The following is a 16,233-nucleotide window of genomic DNA, read 5'->3' on the forward strand; positions in this document are numbered from 1 at the left end:
CTCTCGCGCAGTCGCACGGTGCGATTTGTGATGAGCCTAGAGATCCCCCCGGCCGGGTCAATCTCCAAACTCCAAACTGGAAAAATGGTTTCAAAAAGAATTCTTAAGATACAAGTCTCTCTCACAGCACACTGGCACGACAAGGGCGCAGACTGGCGCGGACTGGCACACACACAGGCTCACCAAAAAGAATTCTATGCGGCACGCCTTCGGCCGATGGCCTCCCACCGCATCGGCGCCCGCGTCGCGGGCCTCTCGCCCGCGCAGCTGTGCGCCATCATCGAGGCGCAGGCGGGCGCGAGCGACGCCGCGCTGCGCGTGGCGGAGGAGCACGCCGCACGGCTCGTGGAGCAGCCCGAGTGGGTGCTCTCCGAGGTCCTCCTCTCGCCGGACCTCGCCCCGCACATCCTCGCCCAGCTGCCGACCAAGGCGCACGCCGTCAAGGGGACGTGCCGCGCGTGGCGCCGCGGCTGGAAGGAGACGCTGAAGAAGCGCGAGAGGCCGCGCATGCTCGTGATCGGCGGCTACGGCGACGGGGGCAGTAACATCAACTCGCTGGAGCGGTACGACCCGTCAACGAACGCGTGGGAGGAGGAGGCTGTGGCGCCGATGCCGACGGCACGAAAGTATGTCCGCACGGCGGTGCTCGATGGCAAGTTCTACGCGGCGGGCGGCGAGAGTGAGGCTGACTACGCAGCTTCCAACCTTTTGGAGCGGTACGACTTGGCTACGAATGTGTGGGAGGAGGTGGCGCCGATGGCGACGCCACACGAGAATCACGCCGTGGCGGTGCTCGACGGCAAGCTGTACGCTGTGGGAGGCTTCAACGCCGGCTACCTCAGCTCGGTGGAGCGGTACGATCCCGCGACGAACACGTGGGAGGCGGCTGCGCCGATGGCGGAGGCTCGGCAGGCTCACGCCATGGCGGTGCTCGACGGCAAGCTGTACGCTGTGGGAGGCTCCACCAACGATGTCCTCAGCTCGGTGGAGCGGTACGACCCGGCGACAAACGCGTGGGAGGCGGTGGCGCCGATGACGACAGCGCGGGACTCCCACGGCATGGCGGTGCTCGACGGCAAGCTGTACGCTGTGGGCGGCTTCTGTGATGACGGCGGCCATCTCAGCTCGGTGGAGCGGTACGACCCCGCTACGAACGCGTGGGAGGCGGTGGCGCCGATGGCAGAGCCGCGGGAGACTCATGCCGTGGCGGTGCTCGACGGCAAGCTGTATGCTGTGGGCGGGTACGGCGGTGGCCGCCTCAGCTCGGTGGAGCGGTACGATCCCGCGACGAATGCGTGGGAGGCGGCTGCGCCGTTGACGACGGCACGATCTTTTCATGGCATCACCGTGGCGTAGGGTTGTCTGGAGGGTGGAGAGGCAATTTGAAGCTGTGTCTCGCTGCAGCTCGCGGCGGCGGATGAGGTCGCCACGGCGCCGGAGGACGCTGCCGTCGCCTAGACTCCCTTGCGTGTGCCTCCCCGTGTTTCTAGCCTGGCGTCGGGGCAAGACCCTTCTGTGCCCCGTCGTGCCCCGTCCTGTGCCCCAGAGTTCATTTTTATCTTGGTGAAGCTGTGCCGGTGCGCCAGCGCGGCTGGATTTCCTTTTTTGGGACCGAAGAGAAGAAAAGGCTGCCGGCTCGGACTGTTAGGTGTTAGAGAGAAGAAAGTGAAACTTAAAAATTGGAGAAAAGAGTGCGGGAAGAAAGAAATGAATTTTACTCCCTCGCACGACACTGGGCACGGGACTGGCGCGCACTGGCACAATCAATGGAACACCCAGAGGTAGGTAGGTACCCAGAGTCGTGCAAAGAAAAAGAAATCGCGGACTGCTCTCCGCCTCCGCCTTCGGCCGATGGCCTCCCACCGCATCGGCGCCCGCGTCGCGGGCCTCTCGCCCGCGCAGCTGTGCGCCATCATCGAGGCGCAGGCGGGCGCGAGCGACGCCGCGCTGCGCGTGGCGGAGGAGCACGCCGCACGGCTCGTGGAGCAGCCCGAGTGGGTGCTCTCCGAGGTCCTCCTCTCGCCGGACCTCGCCCCGCACATCCTCGCCCAGCTGCCGACCAAGGCGCACGCCGTCAAGGGGACGTGCCGCGTGTGGCGCCGCGGCTGGAAGGAGACGCTGGCGAGGCGCGAGAGGCCGCGCCTGCTCGTGATCGGCGGCGAAGCCCACGATGGCGAGTTCCTCAGCTCGGTGGAGCGGTACGACCCCTCAACGAACGCGTGGGAGGAGGAGGCGATGGCGCCGATGCTGACGGCACGAAGCTATGTCGGCATGGCGGTGCTCGATGGCAAGTTCTACGCGGCGGGCGGCGAGATTGTGGCTGACGGCGCAACTTCCAATGGTGGAGCGGTACGACTTTGAAACGAAATCGTGGGAGGCGATGGCGCCGATGGCGACAGCGCGGGACTACCACGCCGTGGCGGTGCTCGACGGCAAGCTTTATGCGTTGGGCGGCTTCAACAATGAGTTCCTCAGCTCGGCGGAGCGATACGATCCTGTGACGAATGCGTGGGAGGCGGTGGTGCCGATGGCGACGGCGCGGATTAATCACGCCACGGCGGTGCTGGACGGCAAGCTGTACGCCGTGGGAGGCTACAACGACGACGACGGCTACCTCAGCTCGGTGGAGCGGTACGATCCGGCGACGAACGCGTGGGAGGAGGTGGCGCCGATGGCGGTGGCCCGGTATTTTCACGCCGTGGCGGTGCTCGACGGCAAGCTGTATGCTGTGGGCGGGTACGACGGCGGCCCCCTTAGCTCTTTCGAGCGGTACGACCCGGGGACGGATGCGTGGGAGCCTGTGGTGCCGCTGACGCTGGCTCGCTTCGGGGCCGGGGTGGCGGTGCTGGAAGGCAAGCTGTACGCCATGGGCGGCAGGGTCGAGGAGGACGACGAGGCTGAGGTCGAAAGGCCGGCTCACTCGGTGGAGCGGTTCGTCTTCGACCCGGCCTCGAACGCCTGGGAGGAGGTGGCGCAGATGGCGACGGCGCGGGCCTTTCCTTTCGCGCTCCTGATGTAGAGCGAGGGGCACACAGCTGTGAAGGGCCGCTTTTATGGACTCGGAGCATGCAGGTGTATATTCTTTTTGCTTGGCCGGACCTCATGATGATTCTGGAAAAACCTGAAAAACCTAAAACATCGTTCAAAAGCCAGCAGGGTAAAAGTCATATTGCCGCAGAGAGTTCAGAGAGACGACGATATGAGCTGCAGCGCATCTACACGTGGGTGCGGGGCGCGGGGGTGAGGTGGGCCGCTCAGGTGGGGGCGCGCTCTCGGTCTCGCGCCCCACAAGCGCAACATAGCTCGCGATTTTGAAAATCGGATTATCGCCCCATTTTGCCGACGGCGCTCACGCGGGCGGAGATAGTGCCCGCGGATCGTGGAGGTCCACAACTACCCGAGTGCCCCAACTCGTACGGTCGCGCAGAAAATGTACAACTGGCAGACGCTGAACGCGCGGGTCAACAAGAACGAAGAAGCCGAATCGCTGCCGCAATACTTGTACTTGCTTCTTTTGCCCGAGTCACAAGAGGTGCGCGCCCAGGGCGCCGCCGAGCTGTCGCCACAGCTCCATCGCCGCCCTCAGCCACGCCCGCTCCTCCTGCTGCGCGCTCAGCGCGAGCAGAGCCGCCCAGCTGCCGCCCGCGCGCGGCGCGCAGTTGCGGAGGTCACACCAGTCGGTCGGGCCTGCAGGTAGGGCGGGGGTACGGGCCTGCAGGTAGGGCGGGGGTATGAAAAGGCGAGGTGGTCAATGTCTCCACACGCACACGACGGTGGTGGGGCAAGGGCCAGGCGACCCTCGCGACTCCACGTCTAAAAGACAGGAGCAGCCCCGCACGGCATTGAAAGTGCAAGGCCCGGTGCGCGTGGGTGCAAGAGCCGGGGAGCCCCAAGCGGGAGCCCTCTCTAAGGGGCGGTGGGGCGGCTCGCGAGGCAGCGCGCCGAGGAGCGTCCACGGAGGCGGCGCGGCGTGCGCATACGCGACGGCGCAAGCCAAGTACTCCTCGCCGGCGCGCTCGACGACGCGCCGCAGCTCCGCCGCCTGAGATATGGCGAGATCTGGGGACATATGGCGAGATATGGCGAGATATGGCGAGATATGAGCTCCGCCGCCTGTCTTGTGGTGCAGCGCCGCCGCCGGCCGGCGGCGGCGGCGGCGGCGGCGCCGCCTGGCAAGCCGTCCGCGCCGCATGCGTGCCCGCCCTCTGCCCCGCCCTCCTCTCTCTCCTCGTCTCTCTCCTCGTCTCTCCCCTCCTCCCTCGCGCGAATCAGTCCCATCGCGTCTGCCGCCGCGGCGAGGATGCTGCCGACGCGCGCCGCCTCCGCCTCGGCCGCGCCCGCCTCGCCTCCCACCCCGGAGGAGGTCGCGGCGCCCGCGGCGCCCGGGCCGCCGCTCCCGCCGCCGCCAGCCGGCCTCCCGCCCGACGAGAGGCGCGCGGGGTCCGTGGTGCCGCCGGAGGAAGAGGAGGCGGCGGGAGCGGCGGAGGCGGCCGGAGCGGCGGGAGCGGCGGAGGCGGCAGAGGCGGCAGAGGCGGCGGAGGCGGCGGAGGCGGCCGGCGGCGCATCAGCATCCATGGGCGAATTGCAGCGGCCGGAGCCGGCGGTTGTCGAGGAGGCGCCGGCCGAAGCGCCGCTGCGACGGGGGTGGCTTCCTGATGAGCGAGAGGGGAGGGCGGGCGCGCGCGCGGCGAGAGCAGGGCGCACCTGCAAGAGGAGCCCGTGAGTTGCTGCGAGCCGGTGCCAACCGCTCGCGCCGCGGGCGTGACTGCGAGAGGACTCGAGTGCGGCTGCTGCAGCGGCTGCTCGGGCACAGGGCTCTCGCTCTTGTTGTCGGGGCCGCGCGCCGCAGCCGCTGCCGACATCGCCGCCGGCACCGGCGCTCCCGGCTGCTGAGCTGTCTTAGCCGCCTCTACCAACCTGGCTGCCTCCCACATCCTGGCCGCCTCCGCCTCCGCCTCGCTCCCGGGAGGCAGCCGCATGGAGAGCCAGGCCAGCAGCTGGGCCTCGCCATCCGCCGCATTGCTTGCGATTGGCGCCCGGTGTGCGCGTCCTACAGCAGCACTTGCGCTTCGGCCAGCGCGGTAGAGGCTCCGCAGGAGCTCGATCTGCACGTTTCCAAAGTAGACATCGCTTGGAGGGGAGAAGGAGTCAAATGTCGACCGACCCAGTCCGAGCGCTCCTCGCAGCTCGGCATCGGGAGAGAGGAAGCCACATGCGGCGCAGGAGAAGGCGTCGGAGCGAGCGGCGGCAGCCGTGGCCGTGCCGCCGCACGCGTCGCAGGTCATTACCCCCGGGGCGGGTGGCTGGTGTCCCGGTTCGTTGCTGCGCTTCGCGGTCACGCGCGAGACGGAGTAGGGGTCGGAGCTGTGGTGAGTGTGGCTTTGCCTCCCCCTCCGACACCGTGCTGGATAAGAAAATATGGGGTCAGGGCGTCCTCCCATCCCTCCCTTGGGGTGTCTGTTTTTTATTTTTTCTTTGAGTGCGGTCAGCAACCTCACGAGCAGACGGCTTCGTTACGAAGCTGCCCCCAGCAGGCGTCTTGACGGGTATCAAATTTTTTTACAAAGAATATACTTAAGACAAAGAGGCCAACGGAACTTTTTCTTTCTCATACTATGAGCGGCACCGCGAGCCCCCTGTTGACCGATCTGGCGGTGGGCGACCTGGGCTCGCTGCGCGCCCTCCTCTCCGGGCGGGGGACGCGCGGCACGTCGCTCACGGCCCAGCTTGACGCGCGACTCGACACAGATACGCAGGACACGCTTCTCACCTGGGCCGCTCGGCACGGGCAAGCCGAGGCGGTGCGGCTGCTGCTCGAAGCCGGCGCGAGCGTCGGGGCGACGACTGGCGGCGGCGCTTCCGCGCTGTTCATCGCGTGCCAGAACGGCCACCTCGAGTGCGCCCGGCTGCTCCTCGAGGCCAGCGCGGCGGTCAACCAAGCCCGCGACACTGGCGCCACGCCGCTGTACATCGCGTGCCAGAAGGGCCACCTCAACATCGCCCGGCTGCTTCTCGAGGCCGGCGCAAGCGTCGGGGCGGCTGATGGGAGCGGCGCTTCTGCTCTTCTCCTCGCGTGCCAGGAGGGCCATGTCGAGTGCTCCCGGCTGCTCCTTGAGGCGGGCGCGGCGATCAATCAAGCCAATCAAGGTGGCCTCACTCCGCTGCTTGCTGCGTGCCACTTCGGCCACATCGAGATCGCGAGGCTGCTGCGCGACGCTGGCGCAGCGGTCGGCCAAGTCATGGATGGCGGCATCACGCCGTTGATCATGGCATGCCTGCAGGGGCGCGTCGAGTGCGCCCAGCTGCTCCTCGAGGCCAGCGCTTCGGCCAACCAGGCGGCGGACAATGGCGCCACGCCGCTGTTCATCGCGTGCCAGCAGGGCCGCGTCGAGTGCGCCCAGCTGCTCCTCGAGGCCAGCGCTTCGGCCAACCAGGCGGCGGACAATGGCGCCACGCCGTTGTACGCTGCGTGCGAGGCAGGCCACATCGACATCGTCCGGCTGCTTCTCGAGGCCAGCGCGGCGGTCAACCAAGCGATGAACGACGGCACCACACCGCTCTACATCGCGTGCCAGAAGGATCACCTCGACATCGCCCGGCTGCTTCTCGAGGCCGGCGCAGCGGTCGACCAAGCCGAGGAACAAGGCACCACGCCGCTGTTCAGGGCGTGCTACCAAGGCCACGTCGAGATCGCGAGGCTACTGCGCGATGCTGGCGCAGCGGTTGGCCAAGTCATGGCTGGCGGCGTCACGCCGTTGATCGTCGCGTGCCAGAAGGGCCACGTCGACATCGCCCGGCTGCTTCTCGAGGCTGGCGCAGTGGTTGACCAAGCTGCGGGCAACGGCGTCACGCCACTGATCATGGCGTGCCACCAGGGCCACCTCGAGGTCGCCAAGCTCCTCTCCTCCTACGGCGCCTCCCGCGCCGCTACGCCATCCGTCGGCACGCCCGAGGAGGCCGCAACCAGCGCAGGCCAGGCCGACCTCGCCGCCTGGCTGGTCGCCAGCCGCGGCTGGACGCCGCTCGCGCACCTTGAGAGCCTCAGCGCCGCCCGCGCTCTCTCCCTGCTGCGCAGCGGCGCAAGCCTGCACGAGGGCGAGCCGACGCCGCTGCAGCGCGCCGCGGGCGGCGAGGGTGAGGCGGCGGCGTTGGTCCGGCGGGCGGCGGCGCCGTGGTCGCCGGCAAGCCACTCGCTCTTCCCCGCGGCGGCCCGCGCGCGGGCGGCGCTCCTCGTCGTCTCGCTCTACGAGATCCACGAGCGGCACCATCTCGACTCGGCAGGAAACACGAACGGCATCGCGGCGCGCGACTTTGTCGGGTGCGTGCTGCGCTTCGCGATCACGCGCGAGACGGAGTAGGGGAGCGTGAGTATGTTGCCTTCTCGCCTCCGACCGAGGTGCTGTCTTGAGGGTCCGGAGGCTGGGACTGTGTGCTTTTAGAGAGCGCATTACGAGTAACAGAGCGCCTCCAGCGCACTTGGAGTGGGCCGCGCACTTGGAGCACTTGGAGAGTGCAGTCATCAACCTCACATCCAGGGCCGGGGAGCTGAGGAGCGCACCCAGGAGCGGGCCGGATGATCGGGATCGGGTTGCGGGCAAGAGAGCCCTAGCCCCGGGGGTGCGCGTTCGCAGGGCAAGGGCCATAAAGTAAACACGGGTCTCCGAGAGAGGGCTCCGTGTACCGGGTTTCCCCTTAACTGCAGAACGCCCCCTCTACTCGGAGCTAGTGGACACGGACACTACGACACTGTACTCCACGTACGTACACGGACACGCCTCATGTGCGCCCGCCCGACTCCGGTCCCATTGCGGAGCTAAGTGCATTGCCGTTCTGAACGGAGTCGCTTATCAGGCGGCTCCTTTGCGTATGTTCTTAGTGCTAGCACGCGCCAGTCCGCACCTGTGTGTCGAGCCTGTCTGCTGTGAGTCCTCCACCCGGCGCAAGTCGAAAAAAAACAAAAAGAAGGTTCCGAGACACTTCCCAGACACTTCCGAGGCAACAAGGAATTCGACAAGGCAACAAGGTGGACAGGTCAACGACTTGCCTCCCTCTCCCCGCTCGCCGCCGCCGCCGCCGCCGCCACCGTGCGGCCGCCGCGCCCCCCGCCCCCCCCCGCTCTCGCTCCGACGCTCCACCGCAGTCGCTACTTTCCTGCTCGGCGGCACGTGGCTCGCGAGGCCAGTCAGCTCCTCTTCCCCTCTATCACCTCGCTCCACCCGCCACCGCCACCTCCGCTGCCTCCGCCGCCTCCGCCGCTGCCGCCGCCGCCCCGCCCCCTTGTCCGGTGTTCCAACCTCGCAGTCGCGTTCGTCGTCTCGCCTCGGTTCCTCGGTGCAAGCATGCGTGGTGAGAGAGCGTGATCCATATTGGCGCCGGGTGTCACTCGACTGCGCCTGCCCGGCCCGGCCCCGCCCTTCGCTTCCGCTGCCAACCGCAGTTGCAAACAAGCCTCCGGGCGGCTCGAGCTTCTTTCGGCAAGTGGCCCTGTGTGTGCTTCTCTCCACGTCCACCACCGCCCGTCACCTCCCTCTCCCCCATCACCGCCGCCGCCGCCGCCGCCGCCACCGTGCGGCCGCCGCGCCCCCCGCCTCCCCCCGCCCTCGCTCCGACGCTCCACCGCAGTCGCTACCTTCCTGCTCGGCGGCACGCGAGGCCAGTCAGCTCCTCTTCCCCTCTATCACCTCGCTCCACCCGCCACCGCCACCGCCACCGCCACCTCCGCCGCCTCCTCCGCCGCCGCCGCCCGCCCCGCCCCCTTGTCCGGTGTTCCAACCTCGCAGTCGCGCTCGTCGTCTCGCCTCGGTGCCTCGGTGCAAGCATGCGTGCGGTGAGAGAGCGTGATCCATGTTGGCGCCGGTGTCACTCGGCTGCGCCTGCCCGGCCCGGCCCCGCCCTTCGCTTCCGCTGCCAACCGCAGTTGCAAACAAGCCTCCGGGCGGCTCGAGCTTCTTTCGGCAAGTGGTCCTGTGTGTGCTTCTCTCCACGTCCACCACCGCCCGTCGCCTCCCTCCCCCCCTCCACCGCCGCCGCCGCCGCCGCCGCCACCGTGCGGCCGCCGCGCCCCCCGCCTCCCCCCGCCCTCGCTCCGACGCTCCACCGCAGTCGCTACCTTCCTGCTCGGCGGCACGTGGCTCGCGAGGCCAGTCAGCTCCTCTTCCCCTCTATCACCTCGCTCCACCCGCCACCGCCACCGCCACCTCCGCCGCCTCCTCCGCCGCCGCCGCCCGCCCCGCCCCCTCGTCCGGTGTTCCAACCTCGCAGTCGCGCTCGTCGTCTCGCCTCGGTGCCTCGGTGCAAGCATGCGTGCGGTGAGAGAGCGTGATCCATATTGGCGCCGTCTCTCCATCACCGCCCGTCGCCTCCCTCTCCCCCCTCACCGCCGCCGCCGCCGCCGCCGCCACCCTGCGGCCGCCGCGCCCCCCGCCCCCCCGCTCTCGCTCCGACGCTCCACCGCAGTCGCTACCCGTCCTGCTGCTCGGCGCTGCCGCCCTCACGAGGCGATGATATGGTGACGGACGAATGGTGACGGAGCCACGATGACACCGACAGCCGCACAGCACCTTCACCAACGCACATGCGATCCCGAAGACCGCCGCCACTCCTCCTGCCACCGCTCTCTCCTCCGCCGCCGCCGCGGCGCCCGCCCCTCGCTCCCGCGCTCCAACCGCAGTCGTCGCTGCTCTTCGTTCTGCTGCTCGGCGCTGCCGCACACGAGGCGATGATACGGTATGGAGACAGACAGACAACCCACTGACGAGGCGATGATATGGTATGGAGACAGACGGACAACCCACTCACAGGCAGTCCACGAAGCAACCATCTCCTCCTCCCTTGGACCTCCTCGCCACCCGCTCTATGCCTCACCGCTCCACGCATCTCGACCGCACCCTATTCTTCAACTGTGATGCGCCCGGGTCTCTTCGCGCCGCGGGACCAGCTCGGACACGCTCCTCCACCGCTCCACGCATCTCGACCGCACCCGATTTTTGAACTGTGATGCCCGGGTCTCTTCGCGCCGCGGGACCAGCTCGGACACGCTCCTCCACCGCTCCACGCATCTCGACCGCACCCGATTTTTGAACTGTGATGCGCCCGGGTCTCTTCGCGCCGCGGGACCAGCTCGGACACGCTCCTCCACCGCTCCACGCATCTCGACCGCACCCGATTTTTGAACTGTGATGCGCCCGGGTCTCTTCGCGCCGCGGGACCAGCTCGGACACGCTCCTTCACCGCTCCACGCATCTCGACCGCACCCGATTTTTGAACTGTGATGCGCCCGGGTCTCTTCGCGCCGCGGGACCAGCTCGGACACGCTCCTCCACCGCTCCACGCATCTCGACCGCACCCGATTTTTGAACTGTGATGCGCCCGGGTCTCTTCGCGCCGCGGGACCAGCTCGGACACGCTCCTCCACCGCTCCACGCATCTCGACCGCACCCGATTTTTGAACTGTGATGCGCCCGGGTCTCTTCGCGCCGCGGGACCAGCTCGGACACGCTCCTTCACCGCTCCACGCATCTCGACCGCACCCGATTTTTGAACTGTGATGCGCCCGGGTCTCTTCGCGCCGCGGGACCAGCTCGGACACGCTCCTCCACCGCTCCACGCATCTCGACCGCACCCGATTTTTGAACTGTGATGCGCCCGGGTCTCTTCGCGCCGCGGGACCAGCTCGGACACGCTCCCCCCTCCTCCACCGCTGCACGCCTCTCGACCGCACACTGCTCAACTGCCTTCTGCAATGCGCCTGGGTCTCTTCGCGCCCTGCGGGGACTTAGCTCGGCATGCTCACTTCTCGCAATCTGGCACACGGAGATTCGATGACCATGGCAAACTGGAACACACAGCGAATGGAGACCATACAGCGGCTCAGAGCACGTGTAGACTGCCATGGCGAGGCGCTCTCTTTGGTCGAGGATGCTCACTTCGCCCGCGCCCAACCCACTCCCCGGCCCAGCCACTCCCCGTGTAGACACAGTACAGAGGGGTGACGGGTACAGCACACATGCCCGTCACCCCCAACCCTTCCCGCTGTCAGCAGCGCCTCACGAGGCGCCGGGCTGCAAGGTCACTCGAGATGACCCGGCGGGGTAATGGTGTGCCTAGGGTGTGTGGTTCATGCGTGCGCGGTGTCTCTCGATCCGACCTGGTCAGATCGTCAACGCGCGCGCGGAGGAACACTCAGTGAGATCACGTATTACCGCCGTCGGCTGCGCCTTGCGTGTCGTGTGAGGTACGGCTTAAGTTTTAAGGCCAAGTTGACGTATTTTTTTTCAGGGCCTTGAGGGCCTTTTCGATTGGGCTCCTACTTTTTCAGTCATTCAGTGTATGTGGCGGAGCACTTGGAGCACTTGGAGTGCAATCATTAGCTCACATCCAGGGCCGGGGAGTTCGCCGCGCATTTCTTCTCTGCTGGATGTCGCTCGGCGAACTGTAGCATCGCTCCTTGTGAGATCCCGACGCATGGGCATCGACGACGACGTCGAGGCGAGGCTTACGCACGAGGTGCCGAAGGTGACGCACCCGCTGGAGTCCCTGCCGCCGCACACGCTGCAGCTGCACCCCCTCACCGCCGAGCCCAGCGGCATGCTGGCGAGGCTTGCGCTGCGGGGTCGCTTGGAGGACGGCGTCCTCGAGCACCCCGCTGCCGCTGCACGCCAGGCGGAGGCTGCCGTTGCGGTAGCCACTCCGCAGCGGGCGGCGGTGGCGGAGGTGGCGGTGCGGGCTGGCGGGCTTCAACCCTCACACGGTGTGGAGGCGCCAGAGGAGGCGCCGGAGGGGCAGCCGGGTGCGAGCGCGATGGAGGAGACCGCGCCGGCGGAGCACGCGGCGGAGCACGCGGCGGAGGAGGCCGCCAAGCACGCTGCGTCGCCGGCGGCAGACGCGGCGGGCGCCGCTCCGCCCACCGATGCGACGATGGAGGGCGAGGGGGCGCTGTCCGCGGGGGTGGAGCCAATCGAAGAGGAGGCGCTGGCTGCGGCGGCGGCGGCGGCGGAGGCGGCGGTGGGCGCGGAGGAGATGGAGGCGGCAGCGGCGGTGGGCGCGGAGGAGATGGAGGCGGAGGCGGCGGTGGGCGCGGAGTTGTGCCCGGGCCACGGCGTGCCAGCCGCTTGCGCGCGCCAGAGCAAGCTAATGCGCGGCGAGGTCACGATCGCCGGCGCGGCGATGGCCGCCTTTAAGTTAGCGGCGAAGGAGATGGAGGCGGAGGTGGCGGTGGGCGCGGAGGAGATGGAGGCGGAGGCGTCGGAGGCAGCGGAGGAGGAGTGGTGGGAGGCGGAGGCGGAGGCGCAGCGCGCGCCGGACGAGCGGCTCGCGGCAGAGGGCGAGGCGGAGGTGGGAGAGACCGCACCGCTGCCGCCGCGCGCAGCGACGAGCGGCGGCGGCGCCGCCGCCAGCCTGCCGTTGTCGAAGTCGCCGCCGAAGAACAAGCGGGGCGTTTGCGACAGCGGGCCACTACCACCAGGTGCGGCTCGCCCACTGCTCGGGTTGGCTCATTTTCAGAAAGATCTCTCCGAGGCCGCGATGGAGGCGGCGATGGTGGCGGCGGTGCAGCGGGTGGAGGCGGCGGCGCAGCGGGTGGCGGTGACGGCGCCGCATATCCTCGACCGGGAAGGGGACCGGGAGGGCATGCGGCTGCTGGAGGCAGCGTTGACCGCAAAGGCTGGCGTGGTGGTGGCGGCGTCGGCTGCCGCCTGGCGCACGGCGGCGAATGTGGCCTCCGCAATGCGGCTGTGTCGCATTGGCGCCGCCGACAACACCACGCCCCCACTGCCGCCTCCCCAGCTCCTCGACCTGCCACCCGAGCTCCTCGCGCGCATTGTCTCCCAGTGCGACAGCCACATCGACATTGCTCGCACCGCGGCCGTCTCGCACTTCCTTCACGACTCAGTCGTAGACGAGGGACTTCGCTTACGGGCGCAGGAGCGGGGCTACGATCTCGAGCTACTGCGAGGGCATTGGCTGTCCAAAGGCTGCCGTGGCGGGTTGTGCTATGCGGCAATGCTACGCGAGGCCAACCCGCCGGCGTTGGTGGCAGCCAGCCAGAATCACAGCCTCTTCATTGACAGCGAGGGGCGGCTTGCGTCCTGCGGCAGTGAGGACGCTGAGGAGGACGAGGAGGATGAGGACGATATGGACATGTCCCTCCCCGGGCTTCTCGGACACGGAGAGAGCGTGACCCAGTTGAGCGTGCCGACCCGCCTCCCGTCTAGCCTCGGCGGCGAGTGCGCCGAGAGCGTGGCGGCGGGAGATAATCACAACCTCGCCGTCACCGCCGGCGGCGCCCTCTGGTCCTGGGGCGAGGGAGCCAGCGGCTGCTTGGGCCACGGCGACGTGCAGGACCAGCACCAGCCGAAGAAGATCGAGGCGCTGGCAGGGCACCGCGTCGTTGCTTCGTCGGTTGGCTGCGCTCACAGCCTCGCGATCACAGGCGATGGCGCTTTATGGTCCTGGGGTGCGGGATGCCCATTGGGCCAAGGCGACCGTGATACTCAGCTGCTGCCAAAGCGAATCGACGGGATGGGACGCGTCATCGCGGTGTCGGCAGGGACTTGGCACAGCCTCGCCATCACCGCCGACGGCGCCGTTTGGAGTTGGGGCAAGGGCAGCGAGGGCCGCCTGGGCCACGGCGACGAGGAGGACGTGTTGCTGCCCAAGCAGATCGCGTTCTTGGCTGGGCAGAGCGTCATCGCTGTGTCGGCAGGAGAGAGTCACAGCCTCGCCATCACCGCCGATGGCGCTGTATGGTCTTGGGGCGACGGACGGGGTGGACGCTTAGGCCACGGCCCGAGAGTTGAGGACACAGAACACCATCTGCTCCCGAGGAGGATTGATGGCTCGCTGCCACCGCCGCCGGCGGCCACCACGAGAGGAGCAGAGGAGGCCGCGGCGGAGGGTAGTGGAGGTGATGGGGCTGACTCCTCTGCGGCGGGCGATGCTGCTGCTGCTGCTTCTGCTGCTGCTGCTGCTGCCGCCGCCGCCGCCGCCGCTGCCGCCGCCGCTGCCGCTGCTGCTGCTGCTGCGGCGGCGGCGGCGGCGGCGACTAGAGCCCCGGCGGAGGGGGGGGCAATCGCCATCTTCCCAAGGCGATTTGCACACCACTATGCACGCCCGGCTCGATCTCCCGGTTGGAAGGAACGGCGAGTCGTTTCTGTGGCGGCGGGAGAAGATCACAGCATTGCCATCACCGCTGACGGTGCCTTCTGGGTATGGGGCAATGGACAGGAAGGACAGCTAGGTCACGGTGTTGAGCCGGGTTTCTTCTTTCGGCCCAGGCAGGTTGCGGCTTTGGCTGGCCGGCGCGCTGTCGCTGCGGCGGCCGGAAGCTCGCATAGCCTCTTCGTCACGGCCGACGGTTTGGTCTGGAGCTGCGGGTGTGGGGACGAGGGCCAGCTAGGCCACGGCGACAAGGAGATGCAGTCGCGGCCCACGATGATTCGGGACTTTCAAGCGTCCGCGTCAGTGGCGCCGGCACGGGCTGCGGCAGAGGCTGCGGCGGCGGCAGAGGCTGCGGCGGCGGGACGGCAGAGGCTGATGCAGGACCGGATCGCGCGGCTGCACGCACTCTTCGCTGCGCGAGAGAGAGGCGGCGGCGGCGACGGAGGCGAAGGCGATAGCGGCACCACATGACACAGACACGCTCACCTCACTTGCACAGGAGATGCGGGTGCGCGCGGCGCGGCGTCACCCACCCACCCACGTTCCGTCCGCTCAACCGCCCTCCTTGTGATGTGTGTCAATGTGTCAATGGTGCCTGATTTCTTATTATTTTTCTCTTGTGCCGAGATCGTTTGGAGGAAAACAATTTAAACAAAACAACTCTCTCTCACAAGAAAGAAAACTGACAACCGCTCCCCGCGGTCGTATAACTTCTTTTTTTGCCGACTAATAAAGCTGAGCTCGCCGGCAATGCTCTCCATCAGCAGCGCATCTGCTGCACTCGCGCCCATGGCGCTGCTGCGCGGTGGTGGCGGCGTGCCACTCCTCCCATCCCTCCCTTGGTTGTTTTTCTTTCTTTCTTTCTTTAAGCAGGGCACTAGACCAGGAAGGACTGGGATGTGAAAGGAGGGACACGTGTGGTTCGGACGCGTGCGAGGCTGCTGTGAAAACCATAATTGCGCAAGAGATGTCGCTCAGCCTGCTGTCTTCTGCCCCGGTCGGCTTCGCTGCCCCGCTGCCGGCGGTGCGGCCGGTGGCCCAGCCCGCAGCGGCTCGCTCAACGCCGCCCGTGATGGAGACGATCGACGACCTGAAGAGCCTCGCGGTCAAGGCCAACCCGGTCGTCGGCTACTGGCGCCGGGCTTAGATGCTTCCCGACGGCACTGGCAAAGCACACACATGGACACAGCACCTCGGCACGCGGCGACCACGAATTCGCGCCGGCGTGCGGCTCGAGCGGTCTCGCCTTGCCTGCCGCCGCCATCGCCCGCCACCACAAGCCCCGACGGCGCCGCCGGTTTCGCGCAGGAACCCGACGCCGCTCGCCGACATGGGCTTCTGGGGGCAGTCGCAGGAGGCCACCATCGGCTTCCTGCGCCACGCCGAGCTGAAGCACGGACGCGTTGCGATGGTGCGCCGTCCCCAGCTCCGCTGCTGGAGCCGCTGTCTGCGAGCCGCCTTCCCATGCGGCGCCGCCTCGTCGCCTACCGTAGGCTGCGTTTGTCGGCTTCTGCCTGCAGTCGAACGGCGTGCACTTCCCGTGGGCGTGCACGCTCGAGGGCACCACCTTCGGCGACATCGCCGCGGCGGGCGGCCCCGCCGCGCAGTGGGACGCTCTGCCCACCAACGCGAAGCTGCAGATCCTCCTGCTGATCGGCTTCTTCGAGCTTCTCTCCGAGAACACATATGCGCTCGCGCAGTCTGGGCAGAAGCACTACATGCGCGGGGGTGGGCCAGCCTAGATGTGGAGCACCATTCGAGCTCTCTCTCTCTCTCTCTCTCTCTCTCTCTCTCTCTCTCTCTCTCTCTCTCTCCCTCCCTCCCTCCCTCCCTCCCTCCCTCCCTCCTTCCCTCCCTCCCTCCCTCTCTCTCTCTCTCTCTCTCTCTCTCTCTCTCTCTCAAGAGGTGGACACCGTCCCCAGTCGACCGCAGTCGACCGCAGTCGGCCGTCCCCACGCCGTAGCCACCACGCCGTCGCCAGCGCGCCCATTCCCGCGGGACGCGCCGCTGCAGTGCCCCTGCTCCCTGCCTCTGCTCCCTGCCTGCCCGGTCCCCTCCTCTCCTCCTCCCCCTCCT

The 16,233-nt window shown here is 67.9% G+C and overlaps 5 protein-coding genes across 5 annotated transcripts in view; 4 read left to right on the top strand and 1 right to left on the bottom strand.

Annotated features, from left to right (window-relative positions):
* Nucleotides 1-84: 84 nt before the first annotated feature.
* EMIHUDRAFT_206023 (hypothetical protein) lies at nt 85-487 on the top strand (the record flags this gene model as incomplete). The annotated part of the gene is made up of 3 exons (XM_005778217.1): nt 85-114; nt 178-449; nt 478-487. The coding sequence occupies 3 exons, from the start codon at nt 85-87 to the stop codon at nt 485-487; spliced, it is 312 nt and encodes a 103-aa protein (XP_005778274.1).
* Nucleotides 488-1,851: 1,364 nt separating this feature from the next.
* Nucleotides 1,852-3,125, top strand: EMIHUDRAFT_206024 (hypothetical protein; the record flags this gene model as incomplete). The annotated part of the gene is made up of 2 exons (XM_005778218.1): nt 1,852-2,084; nt 3,044-3,125. 2 exons carry the CDS (start codon nt 1,852-1,854, stop codon nt 3,123-3,125), a joined length of 315 nt encoding a protein of 104 aa, XP_005778275.1.
* A 4,893-nt stretch (nt 3,126-8,018) lies between these two features.
* On the bottom strand, nt 8,019-10,930 carry EMIHUDRAFT_435216 (hypothetical protein). The gene is made up of 3 exons (XM_005778219.1): nt 10,266-10,930; nt 8,524-9,899; nt 8,019-8,044 (listed from the first exon to the last, which is right to left on the bottom strand). Exon 2 carries the CDS (start codon nt 9,344-9,346, stop codon nt 8,678-8,680), a length of 669 nt encoding a protein of 222 aa, XP_005778276.1. The 5' UTR covers nt 9,347-9,899; nt 10,266-10,930; the 3' UTR covers nt 8,019-8,044; nt 8,524-8,677.
* Nucleotides 10,931-13,554: 2,624 nt separating this feature from the next.
* EMIHUDRAFT_354144 (hypothetical protein) lies at nt 13,555-14,782 on the top strand. The gene has a single exon (XM_005778220.1). The coding sequence runs from the start codon at nt 13,907-13,909 to the stop codon at nt 14,234-14,236; it is 330 nt and encodes a 109-aa protein (XP_005778277.1). The 5' UTR covers nt 13,555-13,906; the 3' UTR covers nt 14,237-14,782.
* Nucleotides 14,783-15,304: 522 nt separating this feature from the next.
* Lhcf23 (light harvesting protein) overlaps nt 15,305-16,233 on the top strand; it is a gene marked incomplete at both ends in the record, with an annotated part of 3,271 nt that continues 2,342 nt past the window's right edge. Inside the window, 2 exons of the mRNA XM_005778221.1 lie at nt 15,305-15,568; nt 15,651-15,885. Of these exons, the coding sequence (XP_005778278.1) occupies nt 15,305-15,568; nt 15,651-15,885 (499 nt within the window). The remainder of the gene's footprint in view (nt 15,569-15,650; nt 15,886-16,233) is intronic.

This window comes from Emiliania huxleyi (genome assembly GCF_000372725.1).
Source record: "Emiliania huxleyi CCMP1516 unplaced genomic scaffold EMIHUscaffold_25, whole genome shotgun sequence".
Classification (NCBI taxonomy): Eukaryota; Haptophyta; order Isochrysidales; family Noelaerhabdaceae; genus Emiliania; species Emiliania huxleyi.

What these genes read in the sequence shown, in the direction of transcription:
- EMIHUDRAFT_435216 (XM_005778219.1), bottom strand. Translation starts at nt 9,346, where the DNA reads ATGGAGAGACGGCGCCAATATGGATCACGCTCTCTCACCGCACGCATG.
- EMIHUDRAFT_354144 (XM_005778220.1), top strand. Translation starts at nt 13,907, where the DNA reads ATGGGGCTGACTCCTCTGCGGCGGGCGATGCTGCTGCTGCTGCTTCTG.